General features: G+C 39.7%; 1 protein-coding gene across 1 annotated transcript in view; it reads left to right on the top strand.

Moving 5' to 3' along the window:
• The window catches only part of RAPGEF5 (Rap guanine nucleotide exchange factor 5), a 172589-nt gene that overhangs the window by 67443 nt on the left and 83722 nt on the right, over positions 1-21424 (top strand). The window contains exon 6 of the mRNA XM_007447441.1: positions 6963-7088. Within this exon, the coding sequence (XP_007447503.1) occupies positions 6963-7088 (126 nt within the window). The remainder of the gene's footprint in view (positions 1-6962; positions 7089-21424) is intronic.

Here is a 21424-nt window from a genome sequence, read left to right as displayed (position 1 = left end):
TCAATCATTTTAATATTAAGTGGTAATAGCTGTTAATTATACAGATCGATTGCCACGTAGTTCATGATTGTTTTATCAGCAAAGTGTGATTTTTCAAAAAAAAATAGACTGAAGAAAGCTCTTATTTAAGGTTGTGATAGCTATCATAGAAAACAGATGACCCTTTTCAATCCTTTGTGTTAGAATTTATTAAATTTACTTATTCTCTTTTTTTTAAAACTACTTTATTATTTGTCAACTTTGCTGCTCTGGTTAGCAAAATGATCAGTAATGTATACAGATCTGAGCTGTAATTTCTCTCAGGTCAAAACAAGATAAAATATTGGTGACCTCGCTATTCTAGTCGGAAAATTCAAGGAATTAAATATATGTAATGAATGAACCCCTTACTTCATTGATTATGTAAATATGTAATGTATTTAGTCTCATCAGAAGAGATAATTATATAAGTGTAATAGATTAAGAACATATTTAAGGGAAATAACAGGAATAAATTCCACGCAGCTACGGTTTCTGCCTCCTTCCCCGCCCCCGGCCCACTTTGGCAGGACCCAGTATCACGCGGTGTTTGTAGAGGATAGGTCTGTGTGACCAGTGTGGTGTATCAACACAGGTAATTCCACAAGGGAGGGGAACCGGAGCAGTGAACCCCCGCTGAACTTGCACTGCCTCATCTGTACAGTGAGGGACCGGGAATCACTGAAAGCTTCCTAAGGTGCCGTGATGCCCCGGCATGGTGTCTGAGGCCCGTCCTAGTGATGCCCTGGACATTAGTAAACCTGCCTTTACCATCGCACTTTCTGTTGCCTGTACTTTTCACTGTATGTTCTTTTCTTGATCCTTTCCGCAGTTATCAAAGGGTGTATTTTTCTATTCCAACCAGTAGGAAATTTGTCATAGTTTTCTTTCTCTGGAGAAATTTGAGAAAATGGATAATACAATGAAATTTTTAAAATTATTCATTTATTATGAATTGTCTTCTGAATTTTCCTGGAAAGAATTCTACTTTCTTTAGGTAACTTTCTGTAGGAAATAGGTAACGTATTGCACCATCCCAGCCCATCAGTGTTTTATTCTGTCATTTGGACTTTGTGTTCAAAGCAACAAAAAAAAAATTCATGAATTTCTATTCAAGATTTAAGTTTGCAGAAATGAATCTGTTATGTAATAATCAATACAAGTTTACCCGAATACCCTGAATTTGTATTGAAAAGCATTCTGTTATTACAAAAGTGCTTTCATGAAAGGTGGATTCTTTCATCCTGGTTTTCCTTCCCTTGATAGCAATTTTTGCATGCTGTTTTAGAAAAGGTGATTTTTAAGGTTATGATCATGCAGAAAATGCTTCCATACATAGAACTTGTGCTCTTTCACCTTATGTCGTAAAGGCTGTTCATTTAGTTTGCAGTTTCTCCTAAGGGAATTCTGTCCAAGTTTCATTTCACCACTGAAAGAATGGACCAAACATTTCTATGACTCCATTTATAAAGGAAACAGACTTTTCATTTACACTGATAACATTTCTCTTCTCAAATACTGAAAATGATATAAATAGCTTTAATTATGCATTACAGAGATTTTTTTTTTTCAAAGCAGACCTTGAAATAAGGCTCTTAAATAACTCTTCTGATGGTTACACATTAATTTTTTATTTTTTGCTGGCCTTACAGTGTTAGGTAAACTGTTTATAATTATTTTCACATAGATAAATTAAGTAGTCCAGGAATGTGAAAGTCTAGATCAAGGGCTGTTATCTTGCTTCTCCTGCCATAACAGAGCTCTCAAAATATATTAATAAATTCATGGCTTTTTTTTTTTTTTCATGGCTTTTTTGAATTAAATCACTAAGTTACAGAGCTGTGAAAGGAACCCCCCAGAGAACATCTGGTTTAGTGTGGTGTTTCCAAAGAGGACTCTCTTATAAAACTCTCCAGGATGTACGGGCATCTCTCTGGGATTAAAGTTCTCTAGGGAATGAAGAAAGTTTCACAACCCTCCTTGCAAGTCTCTTTTGATAGTTATATGTAAGGAGAGCTGAAGAATTGATTATCTTGTGAAAATGCATCTAGAAATTATGCAGAAACCAGAAAATCAAGATAGCAATATTCCTTTTTAAATTATAAGATGATTTAATTATAAATAAGGAATAACTGAGTCAATCTGAAACCCACTTTTTAAAGTAATAGCACTTTGTGTTTAAAATACATAATTTGTAAACCCAAGTTATCTGGTTCCAATAAAAATGTATTTCCTCAAGAGAGAAAAGTCTCTATTTAGGATCCTAAGCAAAAAACTCATGTTCACACAGAAACCAAAAAAAATAGTCGAGGTCTCTTAAATTTCCTGTACTCAGTCCTACCGTGTTTTTGCTGATGCTCTTATCAGTTGTTTTTTTAAAAATACATACGGCACCCACAGACAGAAGGAAAGACTCTCTCTCCAAGTTGGAGTCTATGGAAGCTTAGCCCGGTTGCTTTGGAGCCTGTGCTGGTGAGAAAAGGTAACAGGCTCATTCTCACTCGCCAAATTAGTTAGCTCATGGTGCTTTCCTCCTATGTGCCACCCCTGCCTGGCCCCATCCCACAAGTGCCCTCTATTACACAGGGCTGCCACACTGGGGAGCAGAGAGAGATGGGGACCAATCCATCACACTACTGAATAAGAAGCCACGGAGCAGGTCCAGAGCTTGCAGTGTCATTAACACCCTGTCTCCTCTAGCAGGGCAATATATTAAACACCGTGAGGATGACAGGGATGGAGAGAGAAGAAATCCTAGTTGGTCAACATAAATGAATTTTCTAGATAACAGAAACATATTCCTTTAAGTGTCAGAACATTTAAAGAAAGTTCATAATTTTTGTGTAGAAATTTCCCTGAATAATTTTCTTGCCTTCATAATTTAAAGGAGCGTCCTTAACACTGCTGATCTAGTATTGATTAAAAGAACATCTTCAAGACTGGCCCATGTATTCAGCATTATCTCAGGTTATGGGCTCCATTAAAATCCTGACAAAGCAGTACACGCTAAGGAGGACGGCTAGGATGGTAAAAGGATCTAAAACCAAAGTCAAGTGGGCCCTTATTAATGCTTGGCAATCTGATTCTACTTTCCTTGTCCGGTTGCCTCTTCTTTCAGGTCAGGAGTTGAGAAACCGCAGCCTACTGCCTGTTTTTATAAATAAAGTGTTATTGGAACACAGCCACGCTCATTCATTTACATACCGTCTCTTGCTGCTTTTATGCTAAAACTGGACACTTGGGTAGTTGCACCAAAGACCACACCCCCACTGAGCCTAGAATATTTTCACTCTGGCCCTTTACAAAAAAAAGTTTGCCAACCCTTGGAACTGAAATGACCATTACATGCCTTCTTTTCTTATACTTCCAGGATCTTCTCACAGTCCTTACTCTCAGCTAATCACCTGACTTCTTATTTCTGAAATAGAGGCCTTCAGAAAAGAATTTCCTCATTCCCACCACCAGATATGCTAACCTACTGGCATGTTCCCCCCGTACTTCACCTCCCCTCCTATTACAGTGAGTGAAATACTCATATTCATGTTTCTGAGAGTAGGTCTTTATGCTCTTTCCTTCTCAAGGACATTTCTCCTAAAAATGCCCTCTGTCTTGCCCACATCATCAAATTTCCCTCTATACACTGTATGATTTCTAATAAAGATAAATGTGCTGGAATATCCCTCACCCTAAACAAGCAAGCAAAGCCCCCTGCAACATCACTCTTTAACTAGTGCCCCATTTCTTTTTTAAAAAATTATTTATTTATTTAGGCTCTGCTTGGTCTTAGTTGCGGCACGTGGGATCTTTTATTGTTTTAGTTGTGGCAGGTGGTCTTCTTAGTTGCAGCATGCGAACTCTTAGCTGCGGCATACATGTGGGAGTTCCCATACTAGGGGTGGAACCCGGGCCCCCTGCATTGGGAGCGAGGAGTCTTGCCCGCTGGACCACCGGGGAAGTCCTAGTGCCCCATTTCTTGAAGTAAAACTCCTCAAAAGAGTTGTCTTTCATTCTCTGTTAAAACCACGTGAATAAGGCTTTTTTCCCCACTACCACTTTTTTTCTCAAAAAAACAAAAGTTACTTTCAGGGCTTCCCTGGTGGTGCAGTGGTTGAGAGTCCACCTGCCGATGCAGGGGACACGGGTTCGTGCCCAGGTGCGGGAAGATCCCACATGCCGCGGAGCGGCTGGGCCCGTGAGCCATGGCTGCTGAGCCTGCGCGTCTGGAGCCTGTGCTCTGCAACGGGAGAGGCCACAGCAGTGAGAGGCCGGCGTACCCGCAAAAAAAAAAAAAAAAAAAAAAAAAAAGTTACTTTCAGAGTCACCAGTTACTTTTGTTAAATTCAATGTCAGTTGTTTTGAACTCCTTATTTGATGTTTCAGCTGTGCTGGATACAGTTTTTCACTCCCTCCTCCTTGAAACACTGCCCTCACTACTCACTGGGTTCTCCTACTAGAGCCCCTCCTCCTTATTCTCATCTTCCCAATATCTAACTATTAGACTCAGCTCATGGATTTCTTCTCTGTTTACGTCACTCCATTGGTAACTTCAGTCCTTCCTCTGGCTTAAATACCGTCTACATTATGATGACTCCCAAAGTCCTATCTCCAGCTTAGACTTCTCTGGACCTCCAGACGGCCAACCCGGCAGCTCCACTTGGATGTCTAATAAGCATATCCCTTACTAGATCTCCCCAAGTCTCCCAATCTCAGGAAATGACAACCCTACCCTTCCAGTGACTCAGGCCAAATATCTTAGAGACCAATTCTGCTAGCCCTTCCTTTGAAACAGATCCAGATTTTAATCACTTCTCCCCATCTCCACCACTACCACAAGTTCCAAGCCATTTCTTGTCTGAAGACCGATCTCCTAACTGGTCTTCTAGCTTTAACTGCTTTCCCCCACCTTAACAGTGTTTTCTCAACCCAGAAGACAGAACGATCCTGTTAAAATGTCAGATTATTCCAATCCCACGTTCAAAACATTCCTAAGTATTTCCATCTTGTTCAGAAAAAGAATGTAAACCTCTTACACATCCTGTAAAGAAGCTGCATGTTCTGGTCGGCTTCACCTCTCTGAGCAGTCCCACCGGGCTCTCCCTTACCAGCTCTGCTCCAGCCCTGCTGTGCCCTTTGCTCTCCATTGAACATGCCAAACACACCCAAGCCTCAGGGCCCTTGCACTTCTGTTCCTCTGCCTGTAACATTCTTCACTTCCTTTATATCTCCACTCAAATGTCAACCAAAGAATCCTTCCCTGACATTTCTATCTTAATAACATTTCTCTGTCCCTTACCCTGCTTTGTTTTCCTTCATATCATATATTACCATCTGCTGTTTCATATCTGTATGTCATATAATCCACATCCCCTGGTGAATATAAGCTCCCCATGACATGTGGGACTTTGTTTTTATTGTTATTATTGACCACTGTATCCCTAGAACGTATAATAGATCTTGGCACATGGTGGTGGTTCAAATAAAATCGAGTGAGTGAGTGAGTGAGTGAATGAAAGGAGGATATCATAAATAATGGTATTTAAATATTTGGAAGTTTGTCATATTGAATAAAAAATAGACATACTTTCAGTTGCTCTAAAGGTAATACTAGTACTCATTGTTTGAAGTTCAGTGGTTTCAGCGTTTTGTCTAGCATGATAAGGGACTTCCCAATAATTCTGGCTCTCCAGCACTGCACAGGCTGTCCTAAGATAAACTGAGATCCTTGTCCTTGGAAACCTTGGAGACAAACTGGAAGACCACTTGTGAAGGATGCTGTAAACATAAATGTCTGACTTTGGTGGAGGAATTCCACTTTGCTGTTCCATGGGAATCTGATTTGGGCCACGTCAATGATTTTGTTTGTTTGTTTGTTTCCGAAACTGCTAGTTAAGGTGATGTCCTTGCCCTTAGGAATAAATACTTAGTCATTGCTTTGAATGGAAAATTCCATTTTTCTGGTGCCCACTCAACAAAATGTGTGTCTTTAGTACAAACTGTTAAGACCCTGAAGCTGTGGTCACTTGCTGCCCCCTTCTCCATATTTGGTCATGTTGCTGTGTCCATTCGAATCCTGTAGATTGTATAGGGTAAAACAAAGACTTGATAGTTTTGGCTTCTCCTGCCAAGAGTAACTTCTGATTTCCTTTTAGATCGTGTCCTGATATGTCAGTGTGAACCATTTTTGAAAGAATTAGAGCAGAAACAGCTCATAATGTGTGTGATATAACCATTTTTTGTTTCTGATCAGAGTCCTAGATCCTCCTCCTTCATATTATTATTATTTGGTACGTGGGTATAATAAAAAGTACGATGCTTTGTGGACCATTTCTAAACCCTGATGAAATTTGAAGCTTTCTTTTTGCAGTTTATTTTTAATAAACTTTTCCACCAGATTTTATGCAACATTGGAGGTATTTTACTAATAATGCCCCATAGTAACTTTCCAGTTATGAAAAAAGAAGAATGATCTTGTGATCTTGTGAACTGTGAATTTGTACATGGAATGAGCTGGTGGAGCTAAGGAATTAGGAGGTTATGTACTGTTATTTTTAGTACTCTATCACTTCACCCTCATTGCCAGAGTAGTTCCTGGCTAACTTTCCCATGAGTTTTTAACCTCTTGCTGGGCTTATGTAACAGGAAACAGGCTGTCAGGAACAAATAGTGGCATATCGGGAGCACCCTTTAGTAGCAAATGACTTAGTTTGCTCTGCCTTTCACTCTCTTAAAGTAGACTGATAAATGATCTCACTTTAAGTCTTTTGGTGAGGCATTAGGTTAAGATAATACAATTTCAATTTTGGAAAGGCAAAATATTTTACCAAGACCATGATTTAATCCAGGCGACAGAGAAGATGAGTCTGTTATAAGGTGAACTTTGCAGTGGTGTCATGTCCTGGGACTGCGGATTTAAGTATATCTTTGCTTTTTCTCCAACTCTTAAGGCTGGTGTGATATGCAAACTTCAGGAGAGAGATGATATCGGGCGAATTGAACTGGTCCAGAAGCTGGCAAGAGAAAACTGTCAATTTTTGCAGACGGACAAAAAAGAACAGGAGAAGTCTGAACACGTAAGCCCTTTTCCTCTTGCGGATGCGGGTTTGAAGGGGTGGAAAATGTTTTCTGCCTGCTTGTATGTTTGAAGGAAAGGATATTTTAAGTTCTTTAGGTTTGGGGTTTTTGTCCCCCCAAAAGCATGCTTCTTAGTAAAAAATGACAACTACTATAATTTTCTAAGCCAGTGGTTTTGAAAGAGATCTCTTCACAGAAGTAAGTCATGTAGAAATATAAGGATGCAGGGGAGCAAATATGAATGCATGTCTATTTGATGACTTTCAGGTTTGACTTGGGGAGTTTCACCCCATCAGATAGTTTGTGGAATATGAGTTTTGAGAGAACATTACGATGTACTTTTATATTTAGCACAGGGGGTGAATCTAGTTACCAAACAAATGCATCCTAAGTCACAGGAGACAGATAAGAATGGACGAACAGTTTCTGGATGCTCACACTAAGTGAGAGAGTCAGAAGGGAGTTTTCCCAGTATCTTGTGAGCGTTCGTGTTCCAACAAGAGTTATATTGTTTGGATGTAGTCCAACTGGAGGAAAGGGACGCTCTGCTCAGTTCTCCTGAAAGCCGTTATTCAGATTGAGCCTTAGAACTGAGAACGCTGCCGTCATGCTAGGGAGACAGTGGGACCACTTTCTTCTGCTTTACGTTGTTGTCTGTTGACTTCTTGTTGTTGTTTGTAAGGCTTCACTCTCAGTGCTAAGCTCTCCAGGATTGCTCAGGAAGGGGAAAAATTCCTCAGTGTTTATGCACATCTCTTTTCTCTGACTTTAATTTTTTCTTGGAGTTTTATTTTCAACCCTTTCCAAGGGGGAAAAATATTGTTTCATGCTTTTTCTGCTCCAAGGCCATCAGTAGAAAGGCCAGGGATTTACTGAGCTGGAGAGGAGGTGAGAAGTCCAAGGATGGCACGCTGTTTAGTTTGATGACGGTAACGCGCCTCTAACCATTCGGCAAGTCGTTAGCACCGGTGTCTCAAAGGGGAGAATAATCAGCAGTTTCAAAGCCTTGTGGTTGCAGTTATCTTAGAGGTGACCATTAGCTTTAAGTGCGAGTGGAGGTCTCAGGAGCCTTCACCTCGGTAGGTACTACTGAAAAGTTAAGGGACTTGTTTGAATTGTTAAAAAGCACCCTGAAGGCTGACTGCATGTATATCTAAGACTGACTCCTCACTTCTTCTGCGTCCTTAGAATCGTTGAATGTCCTGGTTCATGTCCTAAATTTCTCAAAACAATATTCCTTTCGATTCATTTTAATTAGAAGAGCAGTAGTTTCCGTATGCTACATTTTATTGATTTCAAGGTGCACTTGCCCCGCACGTCCTTAGCATGTCTGAAATCAGGATGAGTCTTAAAGTTGATGATGGGAAAACATGTCCTAGTTTAACTGGGAACATTTTTCTTTCTCAGTGGTCCTTAAAATGGATGACATATTTTACAATGGATTGCACACTCAATTCAGTGGATCAGTGACAACGTGAGGGGAGGGCGAGATCTTTTAAAATCAAACCAATAGGAGATAGAGTACCACTTCATCAAGATGAGAAATCATCAGCCTTAGGCCACAGACAGCTTTATGGTTATTAAAAAGGTACCTGTGTTGCCTTTGCCTTATTAGTTGAATCCAGAATATTATAGTTACAGCTAATGAGCGTATAATACACTCCAAATATATAGTAACAGAAATCTGAACTGGCTGCTCTTTATTATAAGGACTTTTACCATGAGACGGAAATTTAGTGGTGGAAGGTTTGCTTACGGTTTGCTTACGTAACTCTGCTGGCGGTTGTGTACTCACTAGTCTCTTTAAACCTTCATTTTAAGATTGTAAAAGAGAACACTAAGGTTTTTTTACTTATTGCATGAATGTCATAATATTGATGCAATAACAGCTCTGAAGTGTGTACATTTCTGAGAGGAAATTAGATGTATAAATAAATATTGGAATGATGGCCTTTTCTGTGTAGACTTTTCCTACTGAAGCTGAAAGTCAGGAAAGGTGACTATTAAGGATCTTTCTTCCTTAGCGATAAATACAAACTTAGCCATTTTGTGGGCTCCCTCCTGCAGGGTGACACCGTCTGAACTGATCAACCCTCAAGGCTGAGACTTCCGTAGTACTCTTCCAAACAGAATGTTTGATACTAGGGGCTTCTACTTTTTACAATAATTTATAAGGAATAAAAATCATCTGGTAGCTTTTTTCACTCTTTTATGTCTTAAGCACTTGTTATAAAGATACCTTTGCTTGCCCACTGAATTCAGTGTCCATGAGATGATTGCAGCGTTTTCATTTTTCCTGCCCTCATTTTCTCTTTAATAGCAGTCATCTGTTCTTGTTCATGAAAACTCAGTTATAACACACAGAATATACAGAGGAAATTGCAGTTTACTTAATGTAAACCCGGTCTGCAGTTTCCTATTCTTATAACAATAACGACCAAACCCTAGAGTTACATACAGATTTCCTTTCTTTTGTGATTCTCAAATGCGTCAACTACCTCATCTACCATTCCTGGGCCAAAATTATTTAAGTGCACAGTGGTAAAATTTGAGTTAGAATCCCAGTTGCCTACTGAGCCATTCTTTTCACTAAATGACTTTGTTTCTCCAGCCCTAGAATGTCACATCCCCTTTTGTACATGTATGCCAAAATGAGACAACTACTTTGAGGTACTACTGCATAGAGATAGACATGAATTTGATGGAATAAAGCTTTTGTTGCTGGTACATCTTGTTACAAATTGAAGGGGTTTCGAGATTTCTGAGTGGGCATATCTAATATCTTTTTAAACTGGTAAACGCCATGATTAGGTTATAAATGGATGCAACTAGAGAAACACTTGACTGTGCTTTTGCCAAGGGGTTTCTGAAACTTAAAAAAAGATAAATGTATAATTATCACAAGTTTCTCAGCAAGCACTTAGTTTTCCTATTTTATATTAACAAGCTGTAGGCAAAATTAGCCAGCACTCATTCCTAAGTGTTGAAAATTATGTGAGAACTTTAAGAAGGGGACAGAAAATGGCTATTTCTTATAAACATTATGAGAGTGAGATTAACATTTGGTCATTAATTCTCTAAAGGAATTGCCTCTTATGTGGGCATCATATTTTCTAGGCTTAATTCTATGATTATATCCATAGAGGAAGGGGCACGTGTTACCAAATGGGGACTTTTGAGCTTGAGCTTGAAGAATGACTAATGGTCATAGAAGGGCAGGACAAGGGAGAGCACTTAAGGCAGAGGGACCAGCAGGAAGGCACATGAGTTGAGCCTTGGGCAATTCTTAGGAAATGAGGTGGGGTGAGGTGGGCTGTAAGTTGTGAAAGACCTGGCAGTCCACTCTAAGGAGTTTAGACTTGCCTTTCTGGTAAAGGAAAGCCATCAGAGAAGGGAAGTGGCATAATCAGATGTGGTCTTTTTAAGATCTCTCTGGCATTGGTTTAGAGGAAGAATTGAGTGGGGAACAGGGAAGTGTTGGAGAGAACCCTTAGAGAGCTATTGTTGTGAGTCAGGTGCGAGATGTAAGCCTGAAGCAGGGTGGCACCTCTGGGAAATGAGAAGGCCACAGATGTTGAGTCGTTTAGATGGTAAAATTGGCAGAATTTGATAATTCTGCCAATTATCAAGGGGGGAAAATGGGGGAATGTGTGTGCTAATTTATACTAAGCAGTTTTTGAATTTGTTATTACGGTTTCCTGGTACAGACATGAGAAAGTTCTGTTTATCACCAGAGTGGTTGGTCACCTTTGCCAAAAAGCTACATAGACATTTACCTTGTTTTGTTGTCCTGCAGTGTGTTTCAAGTGTCTGAGATTTATGCTACAGAACACTGTTTATTTCATTAACAAATTGTTTGATGGAGTTTCTGGCTAACAGTATGGAGACTACTTCTTATGAGACCCAGATACTTGGACAGTACCTTAAGCACAGAGAGAGAATCTCTGGTAACCGCAAAATGAACTAAATTATTTGGCCAAAACTTTGGCATTGGCTGCAATGATGTGTGTGCCTCCTTCAGAACTAACTGTGATTTTAGAGATGCTCTCCTAACCCATAGCCTCAGTTGGTGTTTCTATACTGTTATTCTAGAGTACTCTTGGTCATTTATTCATTCAGTACACCTTTATTGAAGCTGATGTTGTAGGGGATCCAGAATAATAACTATGGTGACTCCTACCTGAAGGAGTATAGTCAGGTTGTGGAGAAAAGATACTGACACAAATAACAGCAATACAAGGAGGCAGTGGTGATAATCCCCAGAGAGATACGTGGTTGTCAGAGGAAGAATTTACACCTGGGGAAACAGGATTCTTTCTCATGGCAGAGGTTGAGTTTGATGTGGACCTTAAAGTAGGTTTAGGTTGGATTTAAACAATCCAAACTAAAGAAGAGCATTCCTGGAGGAAAGAATAGCATTAGAAAATGCACAGAAATATCTAAAAATACAAGGTCTTTTTTGGAAAGCGAAACCATTCTGTCACCAGGGTACCCAGAATGGGGGTAAGGGAGATGGTGACAAGGGTTCAGGAGATGGAAAAGTTAGTGAGAAAAATGAGATTGGGATCAGGCTGTGGAGGATTTTGAGGGCTGAGACGTTTCACTTCATTCTAGAAATAATGAAGAGGCATTGACTTGTTAGTTTTCATAAGAAAGTAGGATGAGGGGGCCCTTCTGTGAGGTAAACGATATTATTTCAGTGTGATGAGTCAGAAAGCTGAGGCTGGTGAGTGATTAAGCAGAGATGGGCTAAGTGCGAACTCAAGTCTGACTGCCCCTGGGTGGCATCTTCTCTCAGCTGTCATCACCGGAGGGAGGCCTGGTAGGAGGACGGGAAGCTGAGATGACAAGAATCATGATAGTCCTGAGAAAGAGGCACCACTAGGAGGACAGCCCTGAAAGAAAGACAGACAGACGGCTACATATTGAAGGGATGGTGGTGGTGAAGTGTGGGAAGGAAAAATGAAGAGGGAATGCTAAGCTACTAGCTTATTCTGAGTCCTAACTTTTTAAAGTGTATAAACTGTTCACATTTAGTATCTGTGAAATAGCTGGATTAAAGTATACATCTAGATGTGGGTGCTGTTTAATGGCATACCACCGCACTGTTTACCAGAAAACCGAAACTCAGTTTTTCCTGAAATGTCGTTTATGCTTTGTAGTGTATTAACCTGTAGAGTAGAAATACTAACAAGCAGCTCCTGAACTTGACTTCCTAATTTCCAAACTGCAGAAATGAAGGTCTGTAAAACGTATGTGAGAGCCGTGCTAAGTGATGCTTTCCCTGGGGACCCTGTCTGTATCCCTCCCTCTCCCCACCCTGCTTTCTTCAGTTCCTTTGTTATGTCTGGGGACCCACCCTACTTCCTTCCCCTTTTCCAATTCACTCATGAAATATGGGTGGGAAGGGGATTTTACGCATTCTGAAAATGAATCTTGGCATAGTCTGCTGCCAGGGTAGGGTCCCTATCTGTCAACTTCAACCGGAATTCCCTTTCCCCTGTTTCCTGCAGCCTCATCCTGGACTCCTGCTTGCGTCAAAGGGTTTGCTGGTTGTGGATTACTAGGGCAGCAGTGGGTTGGAGTATTCTCGCTACTGCTACTCTTATTGCACACACTAGAAGTTGGTCTCTGCATTTCATTTGGTCTGTTGCTTTAAAAAAAAAAAAAAAAAACAGCTTAATATAAAGTGAAAGCCCTCTTTATACTCTACCTGAAATACTGAAAGGAAATGGTTTTATCATTCTGTATTCAAACTTGCATTATACATCTAAGCGAGTAAAATTAAGACCAATCATGGCATTATTTGAAGTTCACCAGTAATTTAGTTTAACCAAGAAACTAAAGACAAATAGAATGTTATAACATTATTGCTTAGTATTGAAAGCCAGAATTCAAATGTATTAGGCAAGTCATAATATATTAAGTTGCCCACTGCTGAGAAATTCTGTGTAGAAACCATGTATTTTTCTTAATGACAAAATCCCGACTTTGTGTTGGTTTGGTGCATACCTTTTTAGAGGAAATAGGCTTCCTTGAGTGAGTTGTTTTAGTTCGTTTTTAATCTGGATTAATTTGGTCAGAGAGTAACCACGAAAGTGATAGAAAATAGGTCTTGCCTCCAAGAAGTTTACAGTCTAGATGAAGAAACAAATTCACACTTGGAAAACAAGTGAACCATATTCAAGACAGTATTTAACGAAGTGTTTAAACAATTTCCCAGGCCTTCAGGGAGAGGGAAATACCTCTGGCAGACCTATTCACAGTGGCAGCAATCCAAAAAGAAGTTTTCTGTTTTCAAAAAAGCAAGGTTTACAAGTTTGTTTCACTTTAAATCCTGCTTTTGTTTCGTTTTTTTCCTTCCAGAAAAATGGCAGCCAGTGGATGTCAGTGCTGTGCTCATGCTGCCTGGGGGGCCATCTGCCCATTAACTGGATTTTTAGGTTCTCACAGAAAGCCCACTGCAAGTCTCAGCATTTTTAAAATATTAGTTTCAGTTTTTTTTAACATTTTAAGCAGTGAGGAATTTGTCATTATGATACTCATTTATTTTTCTGAAAATATTCAAGTTTCTTTTTTAAAGGCCCAGTTAAGAAAATGGATACTGTCTCAGTTAGTTTGATTTATCAAAGCCATATTCTCAGTGGATCTTGGATTCCCTATGGTACAGATGCTGCTCCCCAGGTTTATTAATTTCTTCTACTTGTGAAAATAAAATAGCCATATCATCTTTAGTATGTCTAAGAAATCATTAAGGTGAAATATTGAAAAATAGGTTATTTTTCTTCGACTTTTGTTTCTCTCAGTGGTGTACCTCACTCCAGACCCCTGGCAACCTTATATTGTTTTTTTTCTCTACCCCTATCAAGGCCTGGTCTGCATTAATATAGCAATATTAATACTTTGTAGGTTGTTGTCTGATCAGGTAACACTAGAAATCATTGGTGGTTTGGTTTCATTTGAATTTATAATGGGTGCTTTAAGACAAAAGGGTAGAGAAAAGATGCACAGACAGATGGACAGTCCTTCACAGAGAGATGGACAGTACTTTATGACAACTGTGTGCCACTGAGGCTCAGAGAAGTAAAACATGGAGACATCAAGGAGTATGGGGACATAGGTACCAACATACGTTGTGCCTTGATTCCCCAAAGACTGCCCTGATACATCACTGCTTTGGGGGAGTTAACATTTGCAAGAAATTCAGAGGCGGAGTTCACAGTTACCTGCATGCCAAGTTCCAGGGTGCTATGGAAGCTTGTCACAGGGAGCTCAGCTGTTCTAGGGAGGCAAGCATGTGTCCCTGTGGAAGAGAAAGAAGAGAAGAGAAGAGTCAGAAGAGCTACTAGGAGAAGTGAGGAGGATTGGGCATTCCAGGCAGAGGCGAGCGAGCGTGGGTGAGGACAGGAAGGGCCTGATGCAGAGAGAGGAGGATGCAGCCCTGCAGGCAGAACTAGTGGCTGAAGCCAAGGGCTCAGAGGGCGGGGAGGGCCAGAGCACGCAAGGCATTACCTACAGGCCTAGCCAAAAACGGGCGTGCTAAGAGCGATACAGAGCTTTTGTGAAGAATGTAAACAAGAGAGAGAAAGATGATTAGATGTGAATTTTTGAGATTCCTCTGCTGCCGTGTGGGGATGGGTTTGCTAGCAAAGAATGGGTCACGCTCGCTCCTTTCAAAGCTTTCTGACTCTCCTTTCCTCGTAGTCCTCTCTTGGCTTTACTGCATAAAACAGGAACCAGCATAAGCATTAAAGCTTTGCTGTGAAGACAGAATGTCCAATGATCGCTCTACTCTTACTTATTTAAATGTACCACATCATCATTTTTCTTGAAAAAGTTGACTTTGATTCAGTCCTGCTTTTGTAGAAATGAACTTTTTTTTTTTTTTTTTTTTTTTCCTTGCGTTATGCGGGCCTCTCACTGCTGCGGCCTCTCCCATTTGCGGAGCACAGGCTCCGGAAGCGCAGGCTCAGCGGCCATGGCTCACGGGCCCAGCCGCTCCGCGGCACGTGGGATCCTCCCGAAACGGGGCACGAACCCGCGTCCCCTGCATCGGCAGGCGGACCCTCAAGCACTGCGCCACCAGGGAAGCCCATGTAGAAATGAACTTTGAACTTGCATGTAATGTGAATACTCTCTGTTAATTAACACCCCGCAGGCATGTATGTTCACATTAAATGTACTTACTCCGCTGCACGATATTTGCTGCAGATTGATTCAGCCAGAGTTTGGTGATTTCTGAGAGATTCAGATACTTCAGTTGATAAAGATGAGGAAAAGAAATTTACAAAAGATTTCCATGTGGGATGCAAAGAACCTTTTTTTCCTTTTGCATTGGGAAGTGGGTGGAAAGGAAAACTTCCATCTGGCACACAGCAGCGCTAGATGTTGTTCTAAGATGGCAAAAATAGGAGATCGCTGAAAATATACATAGCAGACTGTGGGTAAATGTACAGTACATATTTTTCTAATAAATCTTGTTAAATACCCATATTTTACTTAAAACATGACCATGTTCTTATTTGTCGTTACATAAAAATTTGTCTTTAACTTTTAAAAAAATCACCCACTCCATTACTGTAGCAAAAAAAGACTTGTTGTTTAGGTCTGTAGAAGTTAATGCTGTCACACTTAGGTTTACCCGGGATGGGTTTTTGTGTCTTTTTTCTTTTTCTTTCTTTTTTTCTTTTCCAATCTTTCCCTCCTGTATTAAAAAAAAAAAAAAAAAAAAAAGGAGAACTAATATATGACACGTCTGTTCATTTATTGTACATTCCTACAGTAACTAAGTGAACAAGGCTCAACAATTTTAACAAAGCCTTGTAAGTATCCTCTTTGTTCAGGTTCCAGGAATGGCTGGGCATGACTGAGGTGAGCTGAGTCAGGATAAAGGATCAGGGGATCCTCCAGATGCAAGAAATAAAGAGAGGGAGTGAACATCAGTTAAGATGAGCAGGAAGTGGCTTGGGAGTAGGGATTTCTAAGGAAGGTCTCTTGAAAACTCAATGAGTCACAGAAGCGTATCTTAGTGACCTCCCAGGTGGGGGTGGGCTGGAAGGTGTCCAGGTGAAATTGGACCCTGTGAGATCAAAACCACACGGATGACTCGTTAAACCTTGCCTGATCTTGCCTTGGGTAGGATTTATAGAGGCAAAGCAAGCTTTATATTGATACTCTTGTGCATAAAGAATTCTAATGACCCCCAAATGGTACAATGCATAATAAAATCCCAAACTGAATTTTATGGTTGATGGATGCTATCACTTTCTCCCTGCTGGGTGAACTTACTGTTACTACAAGTCAGGGGATTGTGATGATGTGTTCTTTTTTGCAATCAATCTGAGTATCCTGGAGTTTTCCTCTGGGAATCATAGGCGTTGGAAAAAACTTTTTTGATGTGATGCGCCTTCATTAGGTAAGAACAAGTTTCACCCAGAAACTGGCACCTGCTAAACAGGATTATAAAGAGTGTCCTTTGAAATCGGCAATAAGTACTTTACACTCCATTAATTCTGTCGGAAGTTCATTAATCACAAGAAGATTTTGAAATATTTCCATTGATAATATTCTTCTAGTAAGATGTATACCTTTTAGCCTCTGTTATCAGAAGCAAAAGATCATTAATTAAAATAGTCATTATCGGAGATCCTTCGGGTTTGTTAGGGAAAGGTGTAATTCAGTCTTTGTGCTTTTAACTCTTTGTGTTTCTGAAGGTATATGTTGTGGGACTCCAATGGAGACTAGCCTGACCGAATTACTTCTCTCCTACTAATTAGCGCTTATCCCATCAGAAAATTAACACAGCAAGTCCTGAACGCAGGCACAGTTTTGTCAACAAAAATAAATGCGAGCATTCAGTGCTTCTCATTAAACACTCAGAGGGAAGCACAGATCTAAAAATGATCTCTGTGTTAAAACAATACTCGGATATAACTCTAAAATCATGGGAACCGAGAGGGTAATTGAAGGCATGGAGATAATACTGTCTCCTCTCGTAATTTGTATGACTGGAATTTTAAAAGATGTACATGAATAGAACTACAGGATATAGAATGGCAGGGACAGAGCACGCATGGCCCGAGTTGGTGCGGATTTCTCCCTACAAGTTTGAGGTTAGGGGGTACACCGAGGTGGACAAGGGAAGCTTTTGAGCTTAGATGAGATGGAATTCTAACTAACCCTTAAAATCCAAGAGAAGAAACTTTGGAATAAAGTAGAGAGCCAATTTTATTCCGATTGTCTTTTAAGGAATATACCTGAATGCCCGATGCTTGCGGGCAGACACCTTTCATGACTCGTTGAACTGTTAAATGCCATTTCCATTGTAATTTGTCAGTCTCATCTGACTTGTATCCCAATTTTAAGTAGACCCCACTTCTGTCCCAAGTCAGTAAATCTCAAATTCCTGTCCTTCAGTATTATTCATAATCCTGGCATATGGAGGAGATGTGCAGAGACCTGAGAAAAGTTCGCCACACCCTGGAAAAATCCTTCTTAATAAAGATCTGACTGGCCCTAGGTGTAGTCAACATCTGCAGCTGCTTATTCCCCTGGCCCCAGCCTCTGTGGTTTGCCATTTTTGCATCTGAGCTCTGACTTCTATTTTTACGTACCACACCTGGCTATGCCAGAATCTCCGGGGAAGAGTGTAGTGAGTTTTGTTGACCCCATTGTGGCCTAAACCTAAGTTTTGAGAGGGCTCCAATCCAGAAGAAAAGCCAAGAATGGTGTCTTTTTCTTCTGAGTGATGGAGCATGGCAACTGCAGACCTCCCAGTCTGGGGGACCCTAGAAAGAAAAGAAAAGTTAGGTAGCACAGGCCTATGGAAGACTCAGAGGGAATTAACTGTGCATTCCTTAGCTGGATATGGTGACCCACCGACTCCGGGGAATTCATTCACTTACCTAACTGCAGTGAGGTCTTCAGACAGACACCAGCATCCCTCATCAATCAGACCCTTAGCTTCTCCGTCATTAGAAGTTTATTTCAGATTCCCGAGTTTGAGCTCATAGAGATGATTAGAAAGAATCCTACTAGATGAAGATGGAGACAGCCAGATAGCTGTCTAGCTTGCTGCTACCAGTAGTGGGTATTCAGCCATGGCACATAAAGTTGACTTTGTCTAGGGCCTAAATAATTTTTAATTTCAGTAGAACTTTCTCCTTTTCATATATAGAGCAGATTTTTAAAGTACTTGGCCAAGATTTATTCTTGCCTATATTCATTGAGAAAAGCATTTGTTAAGCACTGATGAACCCGGCATCACACACAGTAGAACAGAGACATTAAGTGAACAAGATATGATTTGAGCCCCCAAGCCACCCGCTGTTAATGAGGGGGAAAGATGAGAAAACAGACACGAGAGTAAAGAAGGGCGATATGCAGACAGAAGAAAGTAAGGGCCGTACTCTGAATAAGGTGTTTGTTTCTAGAAAATTGTTTCTTTGCCTTCTGGTGAGGCATTTGCTAAAGTAAACATCATCTCTTTTACTTCCTGGGTTCTGACCGCGTAAGGACACAAATCATAAATGGTAAATATCACAGACCTCATATCTAAAGAGAGTTACATGTTGTTGGTGTTTACCATTTTCCTCTCTCCCCATTTTCTAGTTACAAAATATATTTTAATTAGAATATTGTATATAGTTCTTGTCCTGTTTTACTGATTGAATTTGTTTGTGAAAACAAGCTTCATTCTTGAGGTTTATAGGTGTTTGACAGTCCAGAACAAGGCATCAGGCAACTTGCAGGAATTTATAGCACATTTCTGTTAAAGACTGTTTTAAATTGTTCTACTAATAGTAAAGTAATACGTGCCTTGTGTAGAGAATTTAGAAATCATAGAAAGCTACAAGGAAGAACAGAAAAATTTAGTGAGAACTAACTACGATTTCCTCTCGCCTTCCCAGTTATATCAGTGTATACATTATGAGGCTTTCCTTACGTTTCCATAACATACTTCACTTACTTACTCTTCCCCTTTGGGGGCAAATAGGTTTTCAAGTTTTTGCCATTATAAGTGATCTGAGATGCCCATCTCTAAAAAAATCTTTATGTAAATTTATATTTCTTAAGGATAAGTTCCTAGCTGAGTAATTACTACTCACAGGTATGAACTGCGTTAATCTCTTTTATGTTTTTCGCTCAGCTACGCTCCATAAAGCTTGTTCCAGTTTTCCCATACATTAGCACTACATTAAAGTACTTATTTTGTAATACCCTCACCCACATTGATTATTATGATTCTTAGAAGGAGAAACTAAGTATTCTTGTCGGGCTGAGGGGAAGGACCAGTATTATCTTGTTCAAATTTACATTTCTTTTCTAGTGAGGTTGAATACTTGCAGTTTATATCAATCCAGTTATATTTCTTCTGTAAATAATCTATTCACCTCCTTTGCCCATTTTTCCATTGGGATTTTTCTTATTGATTTGAATAAGCTTTTTATATGTTAAGGACATTAATCTTTGTAATATTTGTTATATGTAGTTTTGCCGAGTTTGTTTGTTTCTTATTATTTTTATACATATATGAGCAAAACTCTTGATTCATGTTTTTTTAATTTCAAAAATCACCTTTAAAATCAGAGAGTTCTTCCCAATTCTGTGGCGAGATACTCAATTTTATTTTCTTCTGTTTCTTCTAGAGTTGCACTTTTCACTCAGGTCTTTCATATAGCTGGGATTTATTTTTGTAATGTAAAAGTAAGGTTTCTTGATTAGTTATCACATGCGAATTTTTTCATATTTTCAAACTTTTACTATTTTGTTACCAGCATAAAAAAAATCCATTTTATTCTTGATAAATTGAAATTCTGTTAACAAACTCCCTACAAATTAAATACATTGAGCACGAATTTAGTCAGTCATATTACCTCTCTGAGCTTCAGTTTTCTCATCTATAAGGGTAGTAGATTGGACATCTACGATTTCTTCTAGCTCGAAAATTCCTGTCTTAAATTGAAGCCCCGCCCCCCCCGCCCCCCCCAAAATTCAGCATTCATAGTTCTGAGTGTTGAACACTTTGGGGAGAAATGTTGCCGTTTTAATGTGGGTACCAGTTGATTATTCAGGAGGTTTTGAATAGCCATCTTTTACTCTGATTGACTATGCCTATCAGTGCAAATAATCATTCTGTTCTTTTATGTTCTAAAAATACTCCTGTGGCTAGAATTTCTAAAAATTTACTTTTTATGAAATGCTGTTGGTATGGACAGATGGTGATCTAGAATCCTGCCAGAAGTATCCCTGCTGTCAGGGTGTTAAAACCATATTTCAAGTCATGTCATTAAATATTTGGAATTGTTTTTCTGAGTTCAGAATGTCCTGAGCAGGACTGAGATATAAAACTCCCAGATAATGGCAGATTAAAAAAACCTCCAGATCTTACTGCCTTGAACTCCTAGAAATAAGAATAAAGGGGTCTATTTATTTATACTGGCTAAATTCATTAACCACTATGCACAGCCTAAAAAATGCAAATTTATATCTCTCCCCCGTTTCTCTCCCATAAAGAATATTTCCTCTTTGAGGGTAATCTCCATGTTTTATTTGAACTTTTACCCCCAGTGTCTAGCGCTAGGCTTTCAGTCAATATTTGCGGGCCTGAACTCGGTCAAGAGGACAATTGTGAGTGATTTGAAATGTTTCCCAAGTTCAAGCACTCAAGCCGAATCTATGCAGATCCAAAGTTGTACCAGCTCCAGGATTCCAGTTCATTGGAGATTTAAAGTTTTAGATTGAAGGGTTTTGTACCATGGGGAATTAACCTGGAAACGACAAGCAGAAAGGACAGGGAGGTTCATCACAGTAGTCAGTTTGTAACTACAGACAAGCTTTTGGGAGAATACATACTTGGTAAAGAGTAGACACAAACTTTCAAACTTCAGTGAGTCATAGTTTACAAAGCAAGGCTCTTACTGGGGCAGGTTTGTATATGAGGATTTCAATCCTCTTTGGCACCCCAAGTGCACATTAATATTCAGGAAAATAGAAGATTGTTTTGCTGTTCTTTATTATCAAAGTACTTCCATTTCTTTTGAATCCATTCCTCTCTTCCCTCACACCCATCCTTCACTCCAGAAAAAGAGGGAGAAACACCTACTCCATTGCAACCAAATTCATTTTTGTCTTATTTTAACCTTCTGTCTTACTCTTTACCTTCTAATTTTGTTTGTCTCTGAAATAATTGTACCAGTATTTCATTGCAGTTTAAATTCCCTTAACCTGGTTTAACACCAACTTTCTATGGCTGTGCAATAAACCAAGAGAGACACAGTCCTACCTTTCTCCCAATCTTGTTTCAAACTGTGAAATAAATTTCTGAGGTGGTTCC

Source organism: Lipotes vexillifer, unplaced genomic scaffold (genome assembly GCF_000442215.2).
Source record: "Lipotes vexillifer unplaced genomic scaffold, Lipotes_vexillifer_v1.1 scaffold474, whole genome shotgun sequence".
NCBI classification, from domain to species: domain Eukaryota; kingdom Metazoa; phylum Chordata; class Mammalia; order Artiodactyla; family Lipotidae; genus Lipotes; species Lipotes vexillifer.
This window is presented reverse-complemented; position numbering and strand designations above follow the sequence as displayed.